The following is a 27,424-nucleotide window of genomic DNA, read 5'->3' on the forward strand; positions in this document are numbered from 1 at the left end:
GAAAACACAAGAAGAAGAAGACCTGAGATCCACAACACCGTTTGAGCGCTAAAATCGGTACGTGTTTTGTGTGTTTTACATTGACAGATTTAGATTTTTCTGTGCATGTTGTTTTGATCTCTTTGGTGTTTTAATGACTTTAAAAGAAGCTCATTATCGTCTGATGTAGTTTGTTTTGTTACTGGTCACATGTAGGGCTCAAACGTTTAGTCGACAACGTGGTTTGTTCTCATTTAAGGTAACATGAGATCACATTAAACTAATGATGGCGCGTGAGAGCAGCACTACAGTTAGCGCAAAATTAAGTTTTGACTGATGAGAGGAAGAATTACACAGATCACAGTCCAGATGCACTCCAAACTTTCCAAACAGCTACATGATGCTTCTACAAGTGTTTAATCAAGTTCCTGGTGTTGTTGCTACCACCTCTCGAAACGCTTATGTTACATAAATTGCACTCGGCTTGTTTTTTTTTTCTTGAGTTTAAAATAACTCCACACAGCTGACATGCTGATAGTGCTGACAGGTCTCACCCATAGACATAATAAATACATAGACGCCCTATTGGCCGCTGGAGCGTACGTCAACGGGCCGCCATATTGCGGAGGGCAACGTTCCCATTTCTCTCATAACGGGAGTTGAGGAAAAATGCCTGCCTCATGTGCTGCTTGGGGCTGTACAAATCGCCGCACTATTGAAAACAAGTCTCGGGGAATTACTTTTCACAAGTAAGACTGAACATTTGCAAGTACTCGTTACACCATGTACGAACCACTGAAATCGGTTGATAAATGTAAACGTTATTTTTTCCAGAAAAACCGCAACTCAGCCGTTTACTTGCATTTGATTACAGCGCAGTCTTGCCCTCCGCAAAATGGCGGACGCGTTGACGTATCGCAGCAACGTTCCAAAGCGGCCAATAGGGCGTCTATGTATGCATTATGTCTATGGTCTCACCTATCTATCACTCACGTACTGTTCACGTGACGCCAGTGTTGCCAAGTCCGAGTTTTTCCTCCTCCTGAAAGGGCTAGTTTTGAGCAGCAAATGCGTGGGATTTTGTTGTGAAAACCTGGCAACCCTGCGTGCTGCTCATCTCTCTTCACGGCATGTTGCTCAGGTGTTAAGCATTTGTATGATAGTTTAAGTCCGTGATCGGATCGGAATATACTCCCCCGGCTCCTACAATATCCGATCCAGTGATTTTGGCCAGTATCGGACTGAATATCGGATCGGCGCACCCCTAATTATTAAATAAAGGTTTTTGCTCTTTAATGCATTTTAAAAACAGCATCATTCTTTCCTAACAGTGAGGAGCAATCTCACTGTAACAATAACCCGAAACTGTCATTTAAACATACTTGTGTTAAAGATTATTACCTGTAAAATTGTGTCTAATTAACTCGTATATCCACAAAAAAAACCCTGTACCCATGTACATTTTTTATTTTTTATTAAAGAGGCCCTATTATGTTTTGTTGATTTTACCTTTACTATAGTGTGTAATATAGCTCTTTGTGCACGTAAAATGTCCATTGAATATTCTTGCTTTAGTGATTTTACATTGAAAATTAAATTAAAACAAAACACTTAAATCAAATACATTTCTAAATTCAAACTGCACTCCAAACTAAATGAAAAAGCTATTAAAATAATTAAGTGATCAAAACAATAATATATATATATATATATCATTAAAAAAAATACCTTGACTTCGATACCGGTTCCTAAACGATACTTTTTTCGATACCAATTTTATGAAATCTATTTGAACAAGATTACGTACATTACACATTACCTAAAAAAAACTTTGGTTTCATTTTTTTTCAGTTTGTTGACTTTTTTTTTATAGACTCAAAGAATCTCCTGATCCTTCTGGTCTCCTCATGCAAGGGTTGGCAGGGCCAGAGGCTATAACATTAATGTGGAGAGGAAAAAACAACAACAAGAAAGCTAAACTGTTAATTCAGCCTACCCTAATAACAAGTATGGTTTATCAAGATTGTTAGTTTAATGTGAGTTAAACTTGATCAGTTACTGTCAACCTTAAAGCATTTTTAGCATCGATTTAGCTAGCTATCTACAGCCATACATCCAAACCATATCTAATGTTACGTAGGTCCCAGTTTATAGGACTATGTCACCTCACACAGAAATGTTAAGTTAACATGTACACAAGCATGTACCACTACAAGTTAGCCGATTTATTTTGTTGGTTTGTTTGCTAAACATGAACTTTACCTGTCGGAGTCCCAGTCATAGCGGCGCTGCATTCATCAGTAGTTTTGGAGGACTCGTGTGGTGGGCATGTTGAAGGAAGCTCTGTGGCATGAGGACGATGAGAGGATGACTGCACCGGCTCGGTCTTCTTGCAGTTCAAGTGCTTTATCAGATTTGTCATGTTGCCGGTCTTGGCAGCAATTTTCTTGTTGCAAATATTGCATCACGTGCTGTTGGCATCGAGCCTGATGAAATTTTGCCACACTTTTGATCTTTTCCACATCTTTCACATGTATGGGGTTTGAGACGCATACACACTACAGCCTCATGTGTGAACCGCATCTCCAGACATAACCGGCATAAATATTGTTTTCCCTTGATGTCTAACCACAGCCAATCACCAGCACTTTTAGATTTGGGCACATCTAGCATGCTACATGCTTATCGCTGACATTGATGAGATTAAACCCTTAGTTATCGAAATTGGGTACCGAACGACAAGACATTTTTCGATACTCAATTGTTTAGAGGGAATTCAGTCTGTGCCTAAAATTTATCAAACTCAAAATATATATATATATATATATATATATATATATATATATATATATATATATAAACATTTACCATCAGGCAAGAATGTGGAAAATGACATACAAAAATTCTAAATGTAAACATAATAATTATAATGATGATAATAATCACTGAAATATAAACCATGGTTCGAGGTGAACATTTTATTTTTTATTCTTATATATTTTGTAATTTTTTTACAGGCTGCAGAGTTGCGTTCACAATGAACTGCTCTGTGGAAATGAAGTGATCTGAACTCAACGTACCTCCTGACTTAGATATCTGAGGTCATTTACAGCATTCTCATAGATGATACTGTTCTTGCAACAAAAAAAATCAGAATACAGAAACAAAGTAAGAGTAAGAACCCTTTATGTGGCGGGTGTTCCACAAGACTGCTCACCTCCATACAAGCAGACATGGGCATAGATTCTTTTCTGTCATCTGTTCTTAATAATATAATAAAGAGTGTTTCATTAAGTGTGTGTCTACTGGAAAATTATATGTAATATTAATTTGATAATAATAGCTGTCGTGGAAAATCGAGATGAATCTCTCTAAATTGTAAGAAAACTCTCGGAGTCTTGAGTTCCAGATGCCAAAGTTGTAGTTTATTGAACACCAACAAACATGAGACCAGTCAGCTGTCCGTTCTGACTCTCTTAGTCCAAAACCACCTCTTCTATACAGTTTGTTATCTGGCATTACCTCATTTCTGTGCCCCTTCATTAGTTTTGTAACCAATGGATACTTTTGCCACCATTATCTCACAGAGCCTTTTGATATCTTTTTACTGGTAGAAACTTGGCTTTAGTCTATCTTCAAGGTCCTTAGCCTCATTATTTTGTTACAGCTGGGTGCTCTTTGTGGCCTCTGCAGCATCAACACTTTTAGTAACCTCATATGCTCTCTGGGTCACACAAAGGCCAGGAAACTCATATAAGTACTTTGATATAAAAACATACTAGAATATTGAAAAATATACTATATAGCCTAATAATAATTTAATACATGGGAAAAGAAGCTTGACACGGTCAAAGGTATCAGCTATATGCGATCACTCTGACCATCGTCGATTCCCGAGATCATAAACTGTCGGCACAACCCCAATGTGCATTTTTCTCTAAATTAACAAAATGTTCAGACAGTCTCCTTGCTGGTTTTTCTGACACATAATCATTACATCTTTTGCCGGTGTCACTGCTGCTCGCATCATTCGTGCGCTTGTAAAATAAATATTTTAAAGGCTCGTTATTATGGTTTGGTATTTCTTTGCTAACACTGTTCTACATTACAATGTTACTTATAACATTCTTTCTCAGCCCTGGAACTTAAACCATTTTCTGATGCCCCCAAAATATATATTTAAGTAATTAAAATAATATCATAAACGTGTGACTAGTTGACTAATGGCTTAAACTATCGAGTACTAGTCGACTAGGAAAATCTTTGGTCGGGGGGGCCAACATTTAATTTTTATTATTTTGCTGGATTTATTTTGTCTTTTACCCAAGAAAGTTGGTGCAGTTCCCACTATTTTGGGACAATCTGGCACTTCAGGATAACAACCTGTAAGTATGCTTGATTTTTTTGTGGATTTATTTGCTACCGAGAGTTCAAATGAGGAGTTTTGTGTTGTAACAACGGTGTACACCCAGTGCACAGCTGTAGGCCTCTGCTAACCTGATAGCTAATGTTATTGTGTTGAAATAGTTTTGCTATTCATGGTAGTCCATGGCTAACTTGATCACTAATTGTGAGTAAGCCTCTGTTCTTCATTAATATCTCAGGTGAAAAAGGTTCGGCTACACCCATTTCAGAAAAAGATGACTGATTTAGATGCACTACATGTCTTTTACTTGAATCTTTGTCAGGTCAGAATATCGACATTGTACTTGTAAGAAAGATACAAAAGTAAAACTTACCTCTGTGAAACGTCCTGCTCAAGTCGTGCTTGTGAAGGTGGTTCTGGTCGATCAACTTGTTCTTCCAAACTTTCATTGTCGACGCCACTGGTGCCATAGTTACAATAGTGTTTACAGCTGCTCAGCAAGACTCGGGAGCTGAACCTCGTTTATGGTAAGGGGCGTTACATTTCCAACACATGCTCTACGCGGTTGACCAATCACAACAGAGTAGGCCAGCTGACCAGTCAGAGCAGACTGGGCTTTTCAGAAAGGGGGGCTTTTCAGAAAGGGGGACTTTAAAGAGACAGGAGGTAAATCAGAGCATTTCAGCCAGAGTATGAAGAGCAGGGAAAATAAATGTACAGTATGAAAAACAATGTGTTTTTGAACATTAAAGTATATAAACCTATTCTAGTAGACCCCCAAAATAAATGTCATTTATTTAACAGACCTGTTCATCTGTATAATCACATATAATAATCTTTTAGAGTTTGATGAATGTCAGTCCATAATAATGATGATGTTTTTGTGTTCAGATGTTCATCATGAGAGAGCAAGTGGATGTGATTCATGCTGGAGAACAGCTGCAGACACCAGTGAAGATGTGTTCAGTGAAGCTGCTGGACTGCAGGAACCTGATGAAGATGAGAGGAGAAACCACAGCAGAGGAACAACTGAGCGATGATGATGATTTTATTCCTTCAGGTGTGTATTTGAGGTGTCACCATTTACTTAAATTGTTTAGGAAAAAAAATTTCAAATAGAATTTTGACTGTGAATGGTGACTGGGGTAATTATATCTAAATCATTATTATCATGAAATGCAGTAGTGATTGTATAAATCAGGGGCGTTTCCTTGTATTTGATCACAGGACAACCATTGAACGATCTCATTAATAGGTTAAAAGGGAGAGTAGAGAGAGAAACATCACAGATAACAACAATCTTAAAGGTGTACTTAGTCATTCTAATCCAATACACTTTTTGCCAAATTCTATAAATATCTCCAGCCAATCAGCAACAGGGGGTGGTTCTTGCATGTGCACAGGATGTGGAGTGGGGGCAGAGCGAGAGGGAAATTAATTAGATGGCAAATCGGGCTGATGTGAACTTTCTAAACTCCAAGGAGGACAAGTGGCCGAGAAACCGACCAAGAGAAAAAGGTCAGATGAGTATAAACTTAAAAAGAAGGATTATGATAAGTCGAGGGCTAGGAGCCGCGTTAACATCGCCGAGGCTTTTCAGCAGTGGAGAGACCTCGGAGAGTAAAAGGCTTGAAGACAGATGCAGAAGTTGCTCTTTTTTTCGATAGTTGGGTAACATAAATTTAGCTTTGTTTCACAGAACCCATATATGCTGTTGTTGTGATGTTAGATTTAGTAGCAGTAGACATGAGTGTCTGGAGCGGGTGAGCATAAAACCTTCTTGCGTGCATGAATTTGGGGGGGGGGGGGGCCTTCCAAAGGAGCACTGAAGGGAGGGGTGTGTTTATTTTGGCAGTTGAGTTCTAATATCAACATTGTTTCACAGGAATCGCTGAGTGCACCTTTAAAGATCACTTTTTATTTCTGTGCTTGTGTGCTGTTTGACTGACAGGCAGCTTCTGTGTGTGTTCTTTATTTGTGTGTGCTCTGAGAGCGCTATTGGTAATATGGATATGTGCCTAAACTGTGAAATGTATATACTAGAAACCCTAACTAGATAAAAGATTTGGTCAAAATGTCTATTTTTTTTTTTTTTTAGGTATGAATATAAACATAGTCTGTTAAAGACCACTCACTGTATTCACATATTTTTTATAATAGATAATGTTTAGAAAAATTAGATCATTTTAATCGGTTTAAAAGTACTAATGTCAAAAAATCATCTAGTGAAAACTGATTTAAGTGAGGAATAATTGACTCCAGCCCATTAAATTACTGAGAAATAATGCACACCCTGAGGCCAAAGTCAATTCCTCTGCTTGTACCACAGTCACCACACATTGAGACATTCTTCAGGTCCAAAAAAAAACTAGTAAACTTAGCAAAAAAGAAATGTCCCTTTTTCAGGAGACTGTAATTTAAAGATAATTTAATAAAAATCCAAATAAATGTACAAATCTTTATTGTAAAAGGTTTAAACAATGTTTCCATGCTTGTTCAATGAACCATAAACAATTAATGAACATGCATTTATGGAACGGTCTATAAGACACTAATAGCTTACAGATGGTAATAATAATAATAATAATAATAAGTTTTATTTATATAGCGCCTTTCCAGAGCTCAAGGACGCTTTACAATAGACAAGCAACAATAAAGGCAGAGGACAAAGACAGCAGACAAAACAACAGCAGGTAGATAACAGTGAAGGTACAGAAAATGAGAAGGTTAGGTAGATGGGACAGCACCCAGCTGAAAAAAAAAAAAAAAAACAGTACAACTTAAGAGTTATAACATTCAGCAAATAAGTGAGTTTTGAGCATGGATTTGAATTCAGAGATAGTGTTAACAGAACAGAGTGATCGGGGCAGAGAGTTCCATATTTTGGGTGCTACAACACTGAATGATCTGCCCCCATCGAAACAAGGCGATGCCGAGGGACGACGAGAAGGCTAGAGTCGGAGGATCGTAGAGAGCGAGTCGGTGCGTAGGGGTGAAGCAGATTACAGAGATAGGAGGGAGCCAAGCCGTGCAGAAATTTAAAAGTGAGAAGGAGAATTTTGAATTTGATACGGTAAACCACAGGAAGCCAGTGAAGATCATGCAAAATTGGGGTGATATGTGCAGAACGCTTGGTGTGGGTGAGTATTCTGGCAGCAGAGTTTTTTTTTTTTTTTTTAACAATCTTTTTATTAAATTTTAAACAAAGAAAAGAAGAAAAAAAAAAAAAAAAAACCCAAAACAACATTTCCCTCCACATACAAAAAAAAAATGATACAAAAACATAAACACCAAGAATCAACGAAAAAAAAAAAAAAAACCCTAATAGCTGTGAGTGACAGTCCAAGGATCACTGCCCAGTCATTTGCCGCAAAAAAAAAAAAAAAAAACGTGGGACGCTAAGTTTACTCAGGATTGTCTGGGAAGGTAAACTTCCCAACATATTCAAAAAAGGGGTCCCACGTCTTTGAAAATTTAGCCTGGGAGCCCCTTAACAAATGCCTTATTTTTTCCAGTTTAGCAAAGTAAAGGACATCCCTAATCCAATGAATGTAAGATGGAGGTGTTGAAGACTTCCATTTCAAAAGTATCAAATGCCTTGCTAACAAACTAACAAAGGCTATGAACCTCTTGAGCTCTGTAGACAACAACAATATGACCGGAGTTACCCCAAAAAGTGCTGTAACAGCTTCAGGAACTATTCTCTTCCCTAAGACCTTACTCAGAGAATCAAAAATATTTTGCCAATAAGTTGTTAGGACAGGACAAGACCAAAACATATGTATATGTGTTGCTGCTGCCTGGTGACAGCGGTCACAAGTCGGGTCAATGTTATTAAACATCTTAGAAAGCCTGGTCTTAGTCAAATGAGTACGGTGTAAAATTTTACACTGGATCAATCCATGCCTGGCGCAGATTGAAGAGTGGTGTACATTGTCAAGAACATTCCCCACAAATCTTCAGTGAATGTAATCCCCAGATCTTCCTCCCATAACGCTTTAATTGACGACAAAGAAACCGATTTTAGTGAGTAGATCTGAGCGTAAATGAATGAAATCATACCCTTCAAAGCAGGAGCGGGTTTTAAGAAAATATCAAGAGGAGTGTCAAGAGGTATAGAAGGAAACTGAGGAAACCTATGTAAAGCAAAATTACGGATCTGCAAGTACCTAAAAAAGTGTTGATTTGAGAGGGAGAATTTTTGGACAGCTGTTCAAATGAAGCGAAAGTGTTGTCAATATAGAGATCCTTAAATGCTTTAATACCTTTATAAGACCAAACCTCAAATGCACGATCAATTAACGATGGAGGAAAGGAGTGATTAGCTGTTATTGGTGCCAAAATAGAATATTTTTGAAAACCAAAGCAGCGTCTAAACTGATTCCAAATCTTCACCGTTGTCTTAATAATGATATTTTTGGTATAACTAGTGATAGATGATTTGAGCTGTGAATGAGCTAAAGCTGCAAGTGAAACAGGCTTACAAGAAGATTGTTCCATTCCCAACCAAATTGATGATAATAACCGTGAACCAGGATGTAACCAAAACTGAATTATTTTAAGATGAGCCGCCCAGTAGTAAAACTTAAAGTTAGGTAAGGCCATTCCTCCCTGCTTCTTCGGGCTCTGCAAATACTGTTTACATAATTTCGGTGGCTTCCCGTCCCAAACAAAATTAGAAATAGCAGTGTCTAGTTTAAGAAGAGAAATCGGTATACATTGAAACAAATATAAAAACCTGGGAAGGACATTCATCTTGATACTATTAATCCGACCAGATAGAGACAAGTTTAGCACTGACCAACGATTAAAACTGCTTTGTACTCGAGACAGGAGATTAGTGAAATTTGCGCGATAAAGATCCTTGAATTTAGCAGTAACCTGAATTCCAAGATATTTTAACTCGTGCTGAGCGACTTTAAACGATAGTGTGTGAAGTGGGTATTCATGTGCTGCCTTATTAAGAGGTAGAAGCTCACTCTTACCTAAATTTAATTTGTAACCAGATATGGATCCAAATGAACAAAGAACAGCGAGTGTGGCTGGGACTGAAACAGAGAAGTCAGTAATAAATAAAAGAAGATCGTCAGCATATAAAGATACTTTCTGTTCCTGCCCACAACTCACAATGCCTTTAATGTGCGGGTCACCACGAAGTGCAATAGAAAGAGGCTCAATTGCCACAGCGAATAAAAGAGGACTTAACACCATGGAAATCTAGGCCCGCGGACGGGCCCTTAAATGTACAAAATAAAAGTATGCGATAAACAAAACAGCTGTGTGTTACATTGGTACACATGCCACATATCTTTGGAAAGCTACATTTCTTGATTTTCTATTGATATAAACCATTTTAAGATACAATCACAACAGCAGGTACAATCTATATCTTTGTCAGACCACCAACATATAAACAACCAATAACAAAATTTAGGCAACTCACCTATGATGCCTCATAGTTGTACACTGAGCCATAACTTCCCGACAAAAACGGTGTTGTTTCATTGTCAAATGTCCAAATGATCAAATCAAGTAAAATGTTTAGTCCAAATCACATTATTACATCAATAAATATCCACAGACTCTTGTTGCATCATTTCAAAGCACCTGGCAGCTGTGCCTAATCTTTCACATATTACCGTAATAACTTCAGTTCAGATGTAAACATTTCCTATATCCGGTATCAAAATGGAAGCACGCACTCTGACCTTTCGATTGACACCTCATTTGACCCAATAGGAGCTTCCATGTCCTGTCCACAGCCTTCAATACCCAACCACCAGTCTGTGTCGAATGTAAGGGCATACCCACTTTCCTTTGTTTACTGATCAAACCAATTACATTGAAGAGTGGAAATGACTGACGATCGTATAGCCAATGAAATTCTGAAAACAGTGATATGCGGCTTTAGTGGAACGATTAGAGTACGGCTCTGTTATTCCTGTGCGTAAAGTTTCCTCGAGTTTACCCACTGCTGTGCGCCTCGCGCGTAAATGCATGCAGAGCTGCTTTGGAACTGTTTACACATTTGGCGATTTAAATATGGTGAAAGCGGACCTGAAAAACAGGATTTTCACCCCAGGATCGCGATATAAGAAGGCATTCATTGTCAAAATTCTGAGTTTGGAGATGAAATTTCTGAAAACAATACAGATGATTCAGAGGCAGATGGAGAGATGAGACATGGCTCTGGACAAGTAAGTGTTTTCTTGTGTTTATAACATATATTACTGTATATTCCGCATAAATAAGCTTTAGTTTGAATAATGAATACACATTTTGTAATTACCCTTTGTCGTGTGTTTCCTCAGTGAGTGTTTGAACCGTTTGTGCGTGTTTTTAGTTCATTGTTTGTTTCAGATCTATTGACATGCTATATAGATGTTTTGTATATTTACTGTAAATATATATATATATATTAGTAAATAAATCAATAAATATAAGTTGAAAATAAGGATATATGTTTGAGAGTCTATTTGTTACAATGCGGGGAGGTGGGGGAGGTGTAGGGCCATCTATTTGTTACAATGCTGAATTCATGGGGGAGGTGTAGGCCCATCTCTTTGTTCCATAGTACATTGGCAAAGTATACAGTATTTACAGTAAATATACATACAATAATACATTTTTACACACTCGAAAAGAAAAACTAATATATATATATATATATATATATATATATATATATATATATATATATATATATATATATATAGAATACAGAAAAGATGGAAAAGTTGTGTCTAGCTTTGTAAATTACATTTATTTATTCTCCCCACTCAGCAAGCGGCCACATAAAGTGGAGCAGCAGGACAGCACCTCATCAAGAGAGGAGGGCTTTCAGAGAGACCCTTGCTGAGGAGCATGGCAGAGTTGGGGTCTCACTCCACAGCCAGACCAGTATCTCCTGCTCCACGAAGAGCACATCACAGGCCGTTGCACATCACCAAATCTTGCACCGCTGGTCGTCTGAAGTGCAGGCAGTGTCATGCAAAGACACCAGTGAAGTACTCTCCTGTGTTGTGCCTATGTGCTTTGTACACAAATGTGACTGCTACAATGACTGGCATGTTGCTAGAAACATGTACAATTTTATAATGGTTTGTAAATACTTTATGTAAAAATGAATGTAAATAGTTTGTTGTGTATTTTTTATATAAACAAATTGTCCACCATAGCACTAGTTTTGACTCTTTTATATGCACAACATTTAGTTTCAAGAAGGAAAAGGCACTCTAATGTGTTTATGCATCAGTTACTCTGTGTCAGCAAAACTAATAGTGGATCTGGATATGGAATATGATAGCTCTAAGTGTCATCTTTCATTAGAGCCCAAAATTATGACTGTACGTTGAAGCGTTCAAAAGTTGCAGCCTTTTTGTCCTAGGTTTCCAAAGTGACCTTTTGGAGTATCCAAAAGGCACTTTTGTAAAACGCCTGGGTGTACCCTTAGAAAAACATGTGTAAAATATTCATTTTTTATGATATTGTTATAACATTTGAACCTGGACTAGGTAAGGATTCATGCTGTGATCTCATTGTGTTCTCAAGCTAATAGCTACAAGTTATAGTCATCTGCAGGCATCTGTATGCAAAAAAAATTTCAGTGCGGAAAAAAAAATTCTATTTCATTGTGTTCAAACTTCTATTACTCAAAATCAGTAGCACTTACAGTAATTCTGACAGCTGGAGAAAAAACTTCAGAGTGCCCCCTTTCAAATGTGACCAAAACCATGCATGTACTCCAAACGGTTCAAGAACAGCTTTAAATTTACTTCGGGTATGCCTTGATTAGGCGTTTTAGGCTAATTTTACAGGATTGGGAAGAGGTTAAAGGGCAACCTTGGCGCGTTGAACGATACAATGGAAAGTAAGACGACTGATCATTATTTGTCCTAACTGAAGCTAAAGGAGACGAATATAGAAGTTTCACCCAAGAAATGAAATTTTCCTTAAAGCCGAATTTCCCTAAAGTATAAAATAAGTATGCCCACTCCACGCGGTCAAAGGCCTTTTCCGCGTCTAACGATATAATTGCTTGAGGTAAGATTGTTGACGGAAGATTATAAATAGTGTTAAAGAGCCTTCTCAAATTAAAAAAGGAGCCTATTTTTAACAAACCCCGTTTGATCGGAGATATAATATCTGGAAGAACAGTTTCCAAACGAAAAGCAAGCAGTTTAGATAAAATTTTGAAATCAACGTTTAATAAACTAATTGGTCTATATGAAGAGCACCTAAGAGGGTCCTTGTCCTTTTTCAAAATTAGAGAAATCGATGCCTGATTAAGTGTAGGAGGAAGTTTAGCAGCCAGAAAAGATTCATTAAACATATCAATCAGGACCGGGGCTAGCTTATTTTGAAAGCATTTATAAAACTCTACAGGAAAGCCGTCTGGCCCTGGACATTTGCCAGACTGCATCGCTTTAAGAGCACCTGAAATTTCTAGAACAGTTATTGGGGTTTCTAATTGATCCGCCATATCCAAATTAACCTGAGGGATTTCTAAATGGGAGAAGAAGCCACCAAAATCACACCTTTCCACGTTTATCTCTGATGTATATAATGAAGCGTAATAAGCTCTAAATTCACCATTTATTTTTTCTAGGTCTGTCGTAGTGCCTAAAGATGTGGCAATTTCCGGAATCTGATGAGAGGAGATAGTCTGCCGTAATTGATGTGCCAACATTCTACCAGCTTTGTCCCCCTGTTCAAAATATGCACTACTAGTGTTAAGTAACAGCTCAACAGCACGGTCCGCCGTCAATGTGTTAAACTCTGACTGAGCTGTAAGGCGTTCTTTGTACAATTCAGGAGTTGGAGAAGTGGCATACACGGCATCTAATTGGGCAATGCGATTTGTAAGGATGACCAATCTCTCCCTCTTCAGCCTTCTATCGTAATTCTCGTAAGAGATAATTTGTCCTCTAATATAAGCTTTCAGTGTCTCCCATAAGAGAGACATAGAAATATCAGGTGTCCTATTAATACTCAAAAACAAGTCAATTTGGCAGAAAATCATATCAACAAATTTTTCATCTGACAATAAGCGAGTATTAAGACGCCAAGGGCGGCGTGATTGAACCAAGCCTTTAAACCTAATGTTAAGTACAACCGGAGCATGGTCTGAGATAACTATTGGTTCATACGAGCAAGAGGTGGGAGTGAGACATGGCAGCAGAGTTTTGAATGTATTGCAATTTGGAAATGGAGCTAGCAGGAAGGCCAATAAAAAGTGCATTGCAATAATCGAGACGTGATGTGATAAATGCATGGATGACAGTTTCAGCGTCTGAGATACTGATGAAGGGACGGAGCTGAGCGATGCGACGTAGATGAAAGAATGCTGATTTAGTGATAAAATTAATGTGAGAATGGAAAGATAGAGTCAAAGATTACACCAAGACTTTTAACAGTACTAGATGGTTTGATGTGAGAGCCAGCAAACTCGCAGGTGAAGTTAGTAGGAATTTTGTTAGTGAGTGACGGAGGTCCGGTAAAAATAATCTCAGTTTTGTCCATGTTAAGTTTTAAAAAATTTGAATGAAGCCAATCTTTTATTTCATGCACACAAGCAGAGATTTTGTCAGTTGTGATAGAGTCGATGTACAGGTAGTATATAATTGAATGTCGTCAGCGTAAAAATGATAATTAAAACCATGACGGCGAAGGATCTGACCAAGAGGTATTATATAAATTATGAATAGTTATGGCCCTAAAACGGATCCCTGTGGGGCTTCAGGGGGACAGTAGGTGAGTGAAAATCTTGAACTGAAATGTAGAACTGTCTATCAGAGAGATAGGAAGAAAACCAAGAAAGAGCAGCACCAGAAATACCCACATCCAAAAGACGAGAAATGAGTAGTTGATGGGAGACAGTATCGAAGGCAGAGCTGAGGTCCAGCAGCAGGAGCATAGACAGAGAACCAGAGTCACCAGAGAGAAGCAAATCATTGAGTACCTTAACTAGTGCAGTTTCAGTACTATGTAGAGGGCGAAAACCAGATTGAAGAGGATCAAAAAGATTATTTTCGACTAGAAAAGACTGAAGCTGGGAGGCAACAGTACTTTCTAGTAATTTAGCTATGAAGGGTAGATTTGAAATAGGATGATAGTTAGATAATACTGAGGGATCAATGTTGGGTTTTTTGAGAACAGGGGTAACAGCAGCAGTTTTGAGTGGCAGAGGGAATGAGGCAGAGGTAAGAGATGCATTGATGAAGTGAGAAATAGGTGCAGAAATAACTGAATGGCAGAGTTTCAGAAGAGGAGTAGGAGCAGGGTCAAGTCAACAAGATGAAGTATTGGATTTCAAGATTAACTCAGAGACAGAAAAAGGAGTAGTCAGAGAAAAGTGAGACAGGGACTGTCCAGATTGGTTCGGCAGATAACTAATATTTGCAGCATCATTAGAGAGGCACTGGTAGTGACAGATGGTAGTCACAGTTATAAAAACTTAGGACACTAAATAGAACTTTCTACTGACCAAAGGAAAGATCTCCAGCTCATCTGCATGAAACTGCCTTAGGCATGCTGCATGAAGGCATGAGGACTGCTGATGTGGCCAAGGCAATAAATTGCAATACCCGCAGTGTGAGACACCTAAGACAGTTCTACAGGGAGACAGGAAGGACAGCTGATCGTCCTCGCAGTGGCAGACCACGTGTAACAACACCCGCACAGGATCGGTACATCTGAATATCACACCTGCGGGACAGGCACAGGATGGCAAAAACAATTGCCTGAGTTACACCAGGAACACGCAATCCCTCCATCGGTGCTCAGACTGTCCTCAATAGGCTGAGAGAGGCTGGACTGAGGGCTTGTAGGCCTGTTGTAAGACAGGTCCTGACCAGACATCACTGGAAACAACGTTGCTTCTGGGCACAAACTCACTTTTGCTGGACCGGAAAAGCCCGGATCTCAATCACATTGAGCACGACTGGGACCCGTTGGATCTGAGGGTGATGTCTTGGACCATTCCACCCAGAAATGTCCTGGAACTTGCAAGTGCCTTGGTGGAAGAGTGGGGTAACACCTTACAGCAAGAACTGGCAAATCTGGTGCAGGCCATGAGGAGGAGATGCACTGCAGTACTTAATGCAGCTGGTGGCCACACCAGATACTGACTGTTGTTGAATAATTTTATGTTCATACAAATATTTACATGTTAAGTTTCCTGAAAATAAAAGCAGTTGAAAGTGAGAGGACATTTCTTTTTTGCTGAGTTTAGAATCACTTAATTACAAACTTTTACTTTTTCAATTTCTGACGGTTTATTAAATACTCCATACTGTTAAAGCACAGTTTTTCTTAATTTTGACTTTTCTTCTATTGTTTTTATTTGTTCTGTTGCTTGTAATTTCTTTCTTCTTTATTATTGATTGTTTACTTGAACTATTAGGCTACTTGAGAACATTGTTTACTGAACAAAGTAGTTGGTATTCGTTTCCGTTGCATTTCGTGGAGATTGCGCTTCCACCAGCTAAAATACTCTGAAATTAGTTGTATCTACTCTGCATCTATTATCGCATCTCTGACAGTAATGGTGTTTGTAGAGCTAAAATAAGGATTATTTTTCGTGTTAAATAATTAACTATTTCATCCAATGTTATTTGAGTTGACACCATCTAGGGGTTGAAGCAGGAAATGCAAGGCCTCTGGGAATAAAGGACCTGTGACTTCAATTGAGGGTGTGGCCTGAACCGGAAGTGACAGTCTTTGACTCCATGTGAAACAGATCGATTCAATCCACTTTATATCATCTCAATCCTTTATTTACTTAATATTTTGACCTTTTGATTTTGTATAAACGTACTTTTATGTAATAAATATGATTTCAGTTTTGAAATCTATCCTGTGGACAATGGAATCTTTTGGAAAGTGAGCGTCAAGCCTTTTTTTTGTTCAGCCACCAAAGTGGACTACTTATCCGCTACAGTGTTTAAAATATTTTCTTCTCTAGAGATTATTTTTTCAAGCTAACTAATAGCGATGTTCACGGATAGTCGACATTCGGTTAACCGTTTGACAACACTAATGGAATACCAAAACATTTTGTTATTCTACACATGCCTCTGCACTGTTTTTCAACAGTTGAATTCAGAAGTTTACATCCACATTAGCCAAATACATTTAATTTCACAATTCCTGACATTTAATCATAGAAAACATTCCCTGTCTTGTGTCAGTTAGGATCACTATTTTATTTTAATATGTGAAATGTCAGAATAATAGTGGAGAGAATTATTTATTTCAGCTTTTGTTTTTTTCATCACATTCCCAGTGGGTCAGACATTTACATACACTTTGTTAGTATTTGGTGGGATTGCCATTAGTCAAGTCAAGTGGTTTTTATTGTCGTTCAGCCATATACAGTTGGTACAGTACACAGTGAAATGAGACAACGTTCCTCCACTCTGGACATGTGCAAAAATCTCAGCTGTCCTCACTATCCTCTGCAGGGCTTTGTGGTCCGAAATGGTGCAAGTCCCAAACCAGGCTGTGATGCAGCTGCTCAGGATGCTCTCAATAGTCCCCTAAATAGAATGTGGTGAGGATGGGGGGTGGGAGATGTGCCTTTCTCAGCCTTCAAAGAAAGTAGAGACGCTGCTGGGCTTTCTTGGTAACAGAGCTGGTGTTGAGGGACCAGGTTCTCCGCCAGGTGAACACCAAGGAATTTGGTGCTCTTGACGATCTCCACAGAGGAGCAGTCGATGTTCAGCAGAGAGCGGTCACTCTTTGTTCTCCTAAAGTCAACAACCATCTCTTTTGTTTTCCACATTCAGAGACAGGTTGTTGGCTCTACACTTGTCCGTTAGCCGCTGCACCTCCTCTCTGTATGTTCTTGCTGATGAGACCCACCACGGTCATTTCATCGGCGAACTTGATTATGTGGTTCGAGCTGTGCATTGCTGCACAGTCGTGAGTCAGCAGAGTGAAAAGCAGTGGACTGAGCACACAGCCCTGAGGGGCCCCTGTGCTCAGTGTGGTGGTGGAGGAGATGTATTCCCGATCCGGACTGACTGAGGTCTCCCAGTCAGGAAGTCCAGGATCTAGTTGCAGAGGGAGTTGTCCAGGCCCAGCAAGTTCAGCTTTCCAACCAGGTGCTGAGGAATTATTGTGTTGAATGCTGAGCTGAAGTCTATGAACCGCATTCAAATGTATGAGTCGTTTTTATCTAGGTGGGTGAGAGCCAGATGGAGGGTGGTGGTGATGGGTCATCTGTTTAATTGTTTGGATGATATGTGAACTGCAGTGGGTCTAGTGAGGGGGGCAGCTGGGTCTTAATGTGCCTCATGACAAGCCTCTCGAAGCACTTCATGATGATGGGTGTGAGTGTGACGGGATGATAGTCGTTGAGGCAGGACACTGAAGACTTCTTTGACATGGGGATGATGGTGGTGGAACAACGGCTCTGCTCAGAGAGATGTTGAAGATGTCAGTGTTACGTCCCTTTTTATGTTGTCTAGGGAATAAGGGAATAACACTTTTAAAAATTGTGTGTGTGTGTGTGTGTGTGTGTGTGTGTGTGTGTGTGTGTGTGTGTGTGTGTGTGTGTGTGTGTGTGTGTGTGTGTGTGTGTATCTCAATGGGCAGGACCGAGCAAGAAAAAGAAACCGATCTCAAAACTCATCTCGACAGGATTTATTAATCCATGAGTGAAGAAAATAATATTTACAATATATACAAACAATAAATGAGATCAATAAACAAAATAAACATACTAAAACACAAACAAAAACCCAAGGTGGGAAGGCGAGCACGAGAGATGCCAAATCAAACAAATCAATAAAACAGAACAAACTAGCTAAAGGTTAATTAAACTAAACTAACTACCAAACATAAAATGTAGAAAAGAAAAGTCTTCGGTGTCAAGACGCTCTAACCAAAAATACGCTAACTATTATAACAAAACTTACAAGATGGGCACTCTCCTAAACTAGTGTTTCTAACATTCACAACATCCTAAATAGAGCAAAGTGTATATCGCGCGACCTACTAACCTGCTCCCTCCTTCCCAGCCTTACACGCTCCGTGTTAACTGAGCGGGACGAACAGTAAAATGACAGAACACTTAACACCATTTAAGAATAGATTGAACAAACAATAGACACACAGACTGTCAGTGACAGCGAGTCAAACAAGTATGCCAAAATGAGCAAAAAGCTGTCGACATGGAAGTAATCACGGGTATTTGAATGAAGTGGTGAGATGTGATCGGATATGTTGAACCGAAACGTCATCGTCCTTCATGAAGATTGACAGGTGGTAGATTGAACCAACGAACACCTGAAACACACGCACCACAACAACAACAACAACAACCTTTGACATGGGGATGATGGTGGTGGAAAAACGGCGCTGCTCAGAGAGATGTTGAAGATGTCAGTAAGAACATCTGCCATCTGATCTGCACTCTGCCAGGACTATGTAGAGTTTTTCTGACATCAGCCGTGGTAAGACAGAGCACTTGGTCGTTGGGAAAAGGGATGGTCTTCCACGGCACCACGTTGTTCTGCACCTCAAACCGAGTGTAGAAGTCGTTCAGCACATCTGGAAGGGAGGCACCTTTGTCACAGGCAATTGATGTTGTTCTGTAGTTGGTGATGGCCTGGATGCCCTGCTACATGCGCTGCATGTCACCACTGTCCTGGAAGTGACTGTGGATTCTCTGGGCGTGTGCGTGCTTTGCCTCTCTGATGGCCCAGGACAGTTTGGGACTTAATGTTCTTAGGGCCGCCTTGTCACCTGCTCTGAAGGCAGAGTCTCGGGTCCTCAGCAGCGCACGCACCTCCACAGGTACATCTCCAAATCATTAGACCTCCTATCAGAAGCTAATTGTCTAAAAGCTTGACATAATTTTCTGGAATTTTCCAATCTGCTTAAAGGCACATTTAACTTGGTGTATGTAACTTCTGTGAAAAATGACTCATGTCATGCACAAAGTAGATGTCCTAAATGACTTGCCAAAACTATTATTTGCTAATAGAAAATATGTGGAATGGTTAAAAAAAAGTTGTTTTAATTACTTCAACCTAAGTGTATGTAAACTTCAACTGTAGGTACTTTAAACAGTCCTGTCCAGCAGGTGGCTGAAATTCACCAGAAGTTGTTTTGTTAACCACCAGAAAACACAAGAAGAAGAGCTGAAATTTTATGCGCTCAGGTTGGTATGCGTTCAATGTGTTTTACATTATTTGTGACATTTGTATTTTATTTGTAAGTATATTTTTTTATGTCCCGGTTTCAGCCTGGTTGGCTCACTGATTGTTTTCATGCAATTTCTTGCTCTTGTCTCTGCTATTGTTTGCAGAGAATAGAAGCAATTTTGTCGCGTTGCTTATTGATTTGACGATACGTTCTCATTTTCAGTAAATAATCTGAAAAGTATCTGGTTACCATGGCAATGACATCATGTGCTTGGCATGTTTTACTGTCACAGTTAATGTTCATTTCCTCATGAGCACTGAGGTAAATCAGCAATTTTTATGCAGTACAAGCACATAATGTTGTGAATTTTGTGTTAAAATATGTACCTGCCTTGACAAGTCATTTCATAATTACACGTGAAATATGACATCATATGGATAGAATAGGCTACACAGAATTTGTTGATCAAAAAAAGCTAAAAATGTGGTTAAATCATGAAAACAAAATTCTAAATAAAATATACATTTTCATAATCTACATAGCTTATACAGTTAAGTGCAGAAGTTTGCACTCCCCTTTTGTTTTAGAAGTTTTCACATCCCTTTCAAAATGTATACAAAAATAACAGAAAAAATATTATGCATATATAACTTTTATAGGGCGTTTTCAGACATTTTGCTCATTTGGTTTGTTACAAAACAGCAGCTAAAATTGTCACAATGATACATTTGTGTTTTCTTCAGTTCGCATTCACAAGGCAACATTTCAAAATGGACCAAAACTGTGTCAATAAAAGTCATATGTAAGCAAACTGTCCCCTTATTGGTCAGGATGTTTGTGCACTGTTCTGGGATTTAAGCGATCCATTGATATACAGGTAAGAATGTTGTCAACCGTAACACATTTTCATGTGTTGTTTATGTCAAGCTCATGCAAAACATCACCGCATTGCATTGTGCAGAATGCACGTTCCAGACAGAGTAAATACACTTTATCCGACACAGGAATTAAATGCAATTTAAAATTTGAGGCATGGTTATTTTTGTCCATCATTTTTTGCTTTTTCATTACTTCTGCATTGAAAGCAGAGAGAAGCCACGTAATTATTATATTTTTTTAATCTGTCAAATTTGCTGACGTCGTCCTATCTGTGTTTTGCCGCTATATGAGAGAAGCAATCATAAATCATATCCTAGTTTAAACATGCAACTATCTAGGTTATTTATGTGATTTGATGATGAATTACTGTGAGGTGCTAACCTACAAATGTCTTCTCCAAAGATCCATCAGGTATGTTCATGGATCCGTTGGATCAGATTGCATTCTCACCACAAGAGAACCGCTCTTGCAAAAGTTCGGTTGCAATCGGTCTGAGTCGACCTCGTTCAGGTGGTCTCGGACCGATTGTTTTGGTGCATATCCGAACCAAGAGAGAAAATGCAACAGTTGAAAGTGCCCTCATTCTCACACCATTATATGTAAGGGTATTTGACTAAATTAAACTGTCCTTATTGTAAATTATTCGGTAATGGAATTAGTCGTGTTCGACAACCATTATAAATGAGATAAAAATGTAAAATAACTAGATTATTTGTCTGAATAAATTCTCCACCATTAAAATCGTAATGCAACGTATCAACAATTTCTCACAATACTCACAATTTCTACTGTGAGGAATTAGCTTTAATAATTTAATTATGATTAATTAACTTATTGGAGTGATATTATTCTCATGGCTTATTGAAAATAATATCACACGTATTTAGGTACAGCTTTGAAGCTAAATCTTTTAGAAACAGGGATGAGATTATTCATCAAAATATACCACAGTCATTCATCTTTGAATATAGACAACCTTTTTTGCTCTTCTAAACATACATCTAATCTAACACATATATACATGAGACAGGTTGGTGAGAAGAGTGACAGAATGTGAAATAAATGATCAATACAGTGAAAATGAACTTTATGGAGTCTGTTGACAGCCTTGAGAACCATTTACCCTTTTTAAATCTACATCGATTTGCTATCAGATTACCCAAATTATCTAACTAATACACCAGCACTTTGAGCACAATATTGGAAATGTATTTGTGTGTAGTGGTATTTCCTGGCGTTCTTTGTGTTGCTTGGTTCTTGGTCAAAAGTTTGTTCCATCGATGTTTTGGACCTCTGTAAGATCAAAGTTATTGTCTGTATGAATGATGAGATTTGGCTTTGAATTGAGGCCTTCTCATGGGTGTGTGAACCGTAGAGAGTGATGAGCTTTCTCGGGACGTCGAGTCACAAGCTTCCTTGGACCTCACATGGCATGGGCCTGGTTCGAACGAGATCTCGAGAAGACCACGAGGGAAGAGTCAGAACGAAGTCTGAGCTGTCCACAGAGCAGGAGAGATGACTAGAGAGATGAGAGGAAGAAAGCGTGTTCTTCCTGTTTGGAAACATTTGAACTGAAATTGGCCGCATCCCCAAAGGTGTCCTGCGCCAATCAGAAGTGACTTTTCGGAGTCACATGGTCAACTGGGCTGTCTTTTCTGACAGTTGATTTTTGGTCCTTTGTTCTCCCACTCAAAAATAGTGCATATTTAATCATGAACATTTATATCTTGAGAATGGTATAAGAGACACGATATTCGTTGTGATCAGCTTTCTCTGTATATGCCAGCGAACGCTTAAATCCTAAACATGACATTTTTTTCATGAATATTATACGTGTAGTTAACAAAACATGAACAAACCTGGTTACAAAATCATACTGGTAAATTAATTGGTTATACAACATGGATGAAACATTACACACATTTTAAAGAGGTACATCAGGCTATAATCATTAATTTGTCAGTTATACAAGTTACAAGTTTTCAAGTCATATGGGATCTAGACAAGTCTCTTTGTTAGTTTTGTTGGCCAGATGTTAGACTAAGACCAATGTCTTTCCATTTATGACATTGTGGAATTCCAGGATTAAGATGAGGAAAAATCATGTCGTTTCAATTATTCTGCATGGATAATCAAAAACAAAGGCACCAAACGAGCAAGGTGTGAAACGCCCTTAAACTATAATGCATTTTCTCTCGTAAAATAACTCCCTTATATTAAACGCGTTAAATTAATCATATACATATTGAAAAAATGGCTCACCAATTGAGATGGTATGCTAGATATGATAAAGCTAAATAAAATTAAAACTCCCCCCTCGTGGCATCACAGCATGCAAGAACATTGTTCGGTTCTGTTCCTGGAATTGCGCATCATTGCAGGTATGGCATTGCCGGCCGACATCAAGCATTGCGGGGTAAGTATCTGTGCAATTGCGAGGTCAGCTCAAGGTGCTTTTATATATCAAATTTGACACTGTTAGCAAGGTTGAGCTCATTTGCTGAAAAAACATCATGCAACAATGTAAAAACAGGTTTCTAGTGTGCAAGCAAATGTGAGTGAAAATTACTGCGTGTGAATGTGGAAAATGATTTGGCCACACCAGATGTCTGACACCTGTCATCAAAGCATGAACTTATGCAATCAGAATCAAAACTCCCTGTTTATCTAACCTTAAATACAAATTACTTTTTAAACAAAAAAAGACAAACTAAAATTGTTGAAGTGTGTGAGTCTGGTGAAACAGTGAAGGATCAACTTTACTTGCTATCACTAAACTACGTCACCTAGCGGTGTGCTGGGCTGGCGAATAAAGATATTTGTGTGATGCACGAAACACCTGAGTAGATGCATTTTTGTTTTACCACAGGAGATACGGTTATTTCATTGCAAACTTATCTGACCTTAATGACAACCATTTTGGTGTTTCTATACTAGAGGGCACACAAAATATTTTTTTCCAGTGAACATACTTAAGCTGGGTTTGAATGGTATTTTAGATTAATGTGACTGAGTGTTGGTGGTGTAGTGGTCCAAGCACATAATTGGTAATCTGGTAATCAGAAGGACGTTGGTTCGAGCCCCACAGCCACCACCATTGTGTCCTTGAGCAAGGCACTTAACTCCAGGTTGCTCCGGGGGGATTGTCCCTGTAATAAGTGCACTGTAAGTCGCTTTGTATAAAAGCATCTGCCAAATGTGTAAATGTAAATCTAGTGAAATTAAAAGAATGGTAAATCTCAGAACTTTATTCTTGTACCCCCATTGTCACCTCACATACCTCAGTTTGGGAAACACTGTAGTAGAGGAATATAGCTGATAAAATGTGTCTGATCGGAAGGTAAAAGTTATTTCCACATTCTGGTGGTTGGGAGCAGAGGTATTCAAGCCTTAATATACTTTTTAATATGAGTTAAAAAGTAATGGAGACCTGTGGAAAGTTACATTTTTAAACTTTAAATTTTGACCCTTCTTGTGTTCCCTAGACATTTACATTTGGAGAAAAGTTTTGCATATTGTGTTCCCTTCAGTTATATCCAAAATATTCTATAGTTGGTTTTAAAAAAAAAGTCTTTATCTTTAGAAAACTTGAAGGAACCCTGTATGAATAAACCAAACAAAAATCACAAATGTTCTGCAATTAAAGGTGTAAAACATTTAACTAATTAAAACTTATTGTGTTTATTGTAGAGCTGATAGAAGTGAGAGAAGAATGTGAAGAGCTGAAGGAAGTGGAGGAGGAACAACAACATGGTTTCATAACGGGAGAAAAATCTTTAAGTGGCTCAAAGACAGAAGACAATTTCTCACCTAAAAATCCTCGAAGATCAGCCAAGAAATCTTTCACCTGCTCTCAGTGTGGAACATGTTTCACATGTAAAAGCCATCTTAATATACACATGAGAGTTCATACTGGAGAGAAACCTTACACGTGCCATCAGTGTGGAACATGTTTCACATGTAAAAGCAATCTTAATATACACATGAGAGTTCATACTGGAGAGAAACCTTACACGTGCCATCAGTGTGGAAAAAGTTTTGCATATGCAGGCCATCTCAAGATTCATCTCTTTTGTCACACTGGAGAAAAGTCATTTGAATGTGATAAGTGTGGTAAAACATTCGCTCTGACACAGTACCTAAAAACACATCTGAAAACTCACACAAATGAGAAGCCTTACAAGTGTTCATTTTGTGGAAAGAGTTTTGCACACCTGTCCTATTTTAAAGAGCACCAGAAAATACATACCGGTGTGGCGGCTCATATGTGCTTTGAATGTGGGAAGTTCTTTATTACAGCCGGCAGCTTGAAACTGCACCAAAGAATTCATACTGAAGAGAAACCATACAACTGCACACACTGTGAAAAGAGTTTCACTCGGTCACAACACCTGAAAAGACACGAGAGATATCATACTGGAGAGAAACCTTACAAGTGCTCACACTGTGAAAAGAGATTCACTCGGTCAGATCACCTAAAAAAACATAAGGGAATTCATACTGGAGAGAAACCATACAAGTGCTCACACTGTGAAAAGAGTTTCACTCGGTCACAAACCCTGAAATCACATGAGAGAATTCATACTGGAGAGAAACCTTACCACTCAGGGCCTGAAATTCATTTCTGAAAATGGGAAGGGAATTCCCCCCTAAAGCCCACGATATACTTCCTTCGAAATTAAATAATGAACGGGTGGGACATAATTTAGAACAAAATCTGGCCAAAAAGGTGTTTTTGTGTTCGTTACGATGGTTTGTAACGGCTCACTGGGGTGAACTTTAGGAGCTCTCCACTGCACAAATAAACAGTAATCAGTTAAAGGGCCCAGATTCTCATGCTAATATATGTAGCGAATTTGGTATGATAAATGATAAATTCTACATTACTATGTCGGGAGAATTATAATGGAATCAGTTGTGTTTGACAACCGTTATAATTTTGATAAAAGTCAAATAACTCGAATATTTGTCTGAATAAAATTCTCCATTATTAAAATTGTGATACAATATCTCGTTTTATCAGCTCACAATTTCTACTGTAGTGAATTTGCTTTAATAAGAGAATTATGATTAATTCTGTATAAAATGTGTGGCAATGATAAAAGTCTGTCTTTTGTATTCAACAGAAGAGATAATCTCATGCAGGTTTGGAACAAGATTAGGGTAAATTATGATCATTTCATTTTGGGGTGAACTATTCTTTTAAACTTTATTTTAAACTTTTTTGTTTCCCAATGATGTCTGAATGTGTGTTGCTTTATTAGATAAAGATTCCAAATTATAGGAACATTTAGGAAATGTCAATGGAAATAAAACACTGGTCACTTCAGATTTTCCTGTATAATGCAAGAAAATATATTTTTAAGTAGAACAGCAGCAGGACTGATTAAACCAAGAGGTCCTCACAGCGGACTGTACCATGATGATGCAGTGGATTTCAACTACTATGTCACAGACATCTATTATGTAGTGGATTAATTCCATGTTTTAATGGATTTAAAACATTCAGAGCAATGATATACTGGATGTTTTTAATGCAAACATTTTATTCAGCATGTAAATTAGTGAGAGAGTGCAATAATTACTATATTTCCTTAACATTTATGTTAATTGTATGCACATTAATAACTTTTGAGCTTCTTGGATTTCAGTCTCCTAAAGAATATAAAGACTTGATAAATGTATGAATGTCATCTTCAAGAGAAAAAAAGGTCTCTCTCATGGAGTAATTCTCATTACTTTCCTGTTTTGACTCACTCAAGCTATCCAGCACTTCCAAAACTTCTTTAGCCCCATCGAATAAAATAACATTTTAACCCCCTTTTTTACATGTAATTTTTCAACAAAAAGACTAAAATGTCACTCCAGAGAAAAGAACTAGCGAGCCAACATTTACATTTATTCATTTGGCATACGCTTTTATCCAAAGTGACTTACAAAAGAGGAGAACATAAGGAGCAAGTGGTACAAAAACTCAGACATACCGGAGAGAAACCACACAAGTGCTCACACTGTGGAAAGAGTTTCACACATTCAGATAGCCTGAAAACAATTTAGAGCATTCATACTGCAGAGAAACCGAACAAGTGCTCACAATGTGGAAAGAGTTTAACACAGTCAGATTTCCTGAAAATACATGAGAGAATCCATACTGGTGAGAAACGTCAAGTGCTCACACTATCACATAGTCAGATTTCATGAAAACAAATTATTGATCATAAGTCAATCATTGGCATACAATTCACAGTAATCCATTTCACAAGAGAATTTGTCAATCAGTTGGAGATTTATTATGAGGGCTTGTTTAAGGACCATCAATTTACACCTGCGTCAGTCATGCTTGTGTAGCGTCTTGGGTGTTGCATCATGAACATAAAATTTTTAGGTCACTGTGTCAAGTTAAATATAGTTTAATACTTAGAAAACATCTTGAGATCTCTTAGTTCGGATTTGCGCTCCATCAAGTGTTTTGAACACAAGAACGTAACGCATGTTTGTGTTGTTCTGCTTTTCTCAGGAATCTTCCATATCAGTGCGGCCATTGCGATTAATTGTGTTAATTTTTTAACGCGTTATTTTTAGTCAAATTAATCACACTGAATTAACGCGTTAAATCGACAGCCCTAATATATATACACTCACCTTTAGGATTATTAGGAACACCTGTTCAATTTCTCATTAATGCAATTATCTAATCAACCAATCACATGGCAGTTGCTTCAATGCATTTATGGGTGTGGTCCTGGTCAAGACAATCTCCTGAACTCCAAACTGAATGTCAGAATGGGAAAGAAAGGTGATTTAAGCAATTTTGAGCGTGGCATGGTTGTTGGTGCCAGACGGGCCGGTCTGAGTATTTCACAATCTGCTCAGTTACTGGGATTTTCACGCACAACCATTGCTAGGGTTTACAAAGAATGGTGTGAAAAGGGAAAAACATCCAGTATGCGGCAGTCCTGTGGGCAAAAATGCCTTGTTGATGCTACTGATTCAAGCTGATAGAAGAGCAACTTTGCCTGAAATAACCACTCGTTACAACCGAGGTAT

The 27,424-nt window shown here is 38.3% G+C and overlaps 3 protein-coding genes across 5 annotated transcripts in view; 2 read left to right on the forward strand and 1 right to left on the reverse strand.

The window, feature by feature from the left end:
* Nucleotides 1-25,465, forward strand: LOC127625019 (gastrula zinc finger protein xLCGF3.1-like). Of its 2 annotated transcripts, none has more exons than XM_052100068.1 (3): nucleotides 1-57; nucleotides 5,237-5,405; nucleotides 24,068-25,465. In XM_052100068.1, the coding sequence occupies exons 2-3, from the start codon at nucleotides 5,237-5,239 to the stop codon at nucleotides 25,003-25,005; spliced, it is 1,107 nt and encodes a 368-aa protein (XP_051956028.1). In that variant the 5' UTR covers nucleotides 1-57; the 3' UTR covers nucleotides 25,006-25,465. The 2 variants fall into 2 exon arrangements, with proteins under 2 accessions (XP_051956028.1, XP_051956027.1); XM_052100067.1 differs by lacking the exon at nucleotides 1-57 and adding an exon at nucleotides 4,817-4,872.
* Nucleotides 1-27,424, reverse strand: part of LOC127625016 (zinc finger protein 501-like) — a 617,707-nt gene that overhangs the window by 422,318 nt on the left and 167,965 nt on the right. The gene's annotated exons all lie outside the window — the stretch shown is intronic.
* Nucleotides 1-27,424, forward strand: part of LOC127624953 (zinc finger protein 665-like) — a 158,031-nt gene that overhangs the window by 79,938 nt on the left and 50,669 nt on the right. The gene's annotated exons all lie outside the window — the stretch shown is intronic.

Source organism: Xyrauchen texanus, chromosome 31 (genome assembly GCF_025860055.1).
Source record: "Xyrauchen texanus isolate HMW12.3.18 chromosome 31, RBS_HiC_50CHRs, whole genome shotgun sequence".
In the NCBI taxonomy this organism is placed as follows: domain Eukaryota; kingdom Metazoa; phylum Chordata; class Actinopteri; order Cypriniformes; family Catostomidae; genus Xyrauchen; species Xyrauchen texanus.

Bases quoted from the DNA above. Each gene is read 5' to 3' on its own strand.
- LOC127625019 (XM_052100067.1), top strand. The intron at 5,406-24,067 runs GTGTGTATTTGA...TGTTTATTGTAG, and splicing joins TGATGATTTTATTCCTTCAG to AGCTGATAGAAGTGAGAGAA.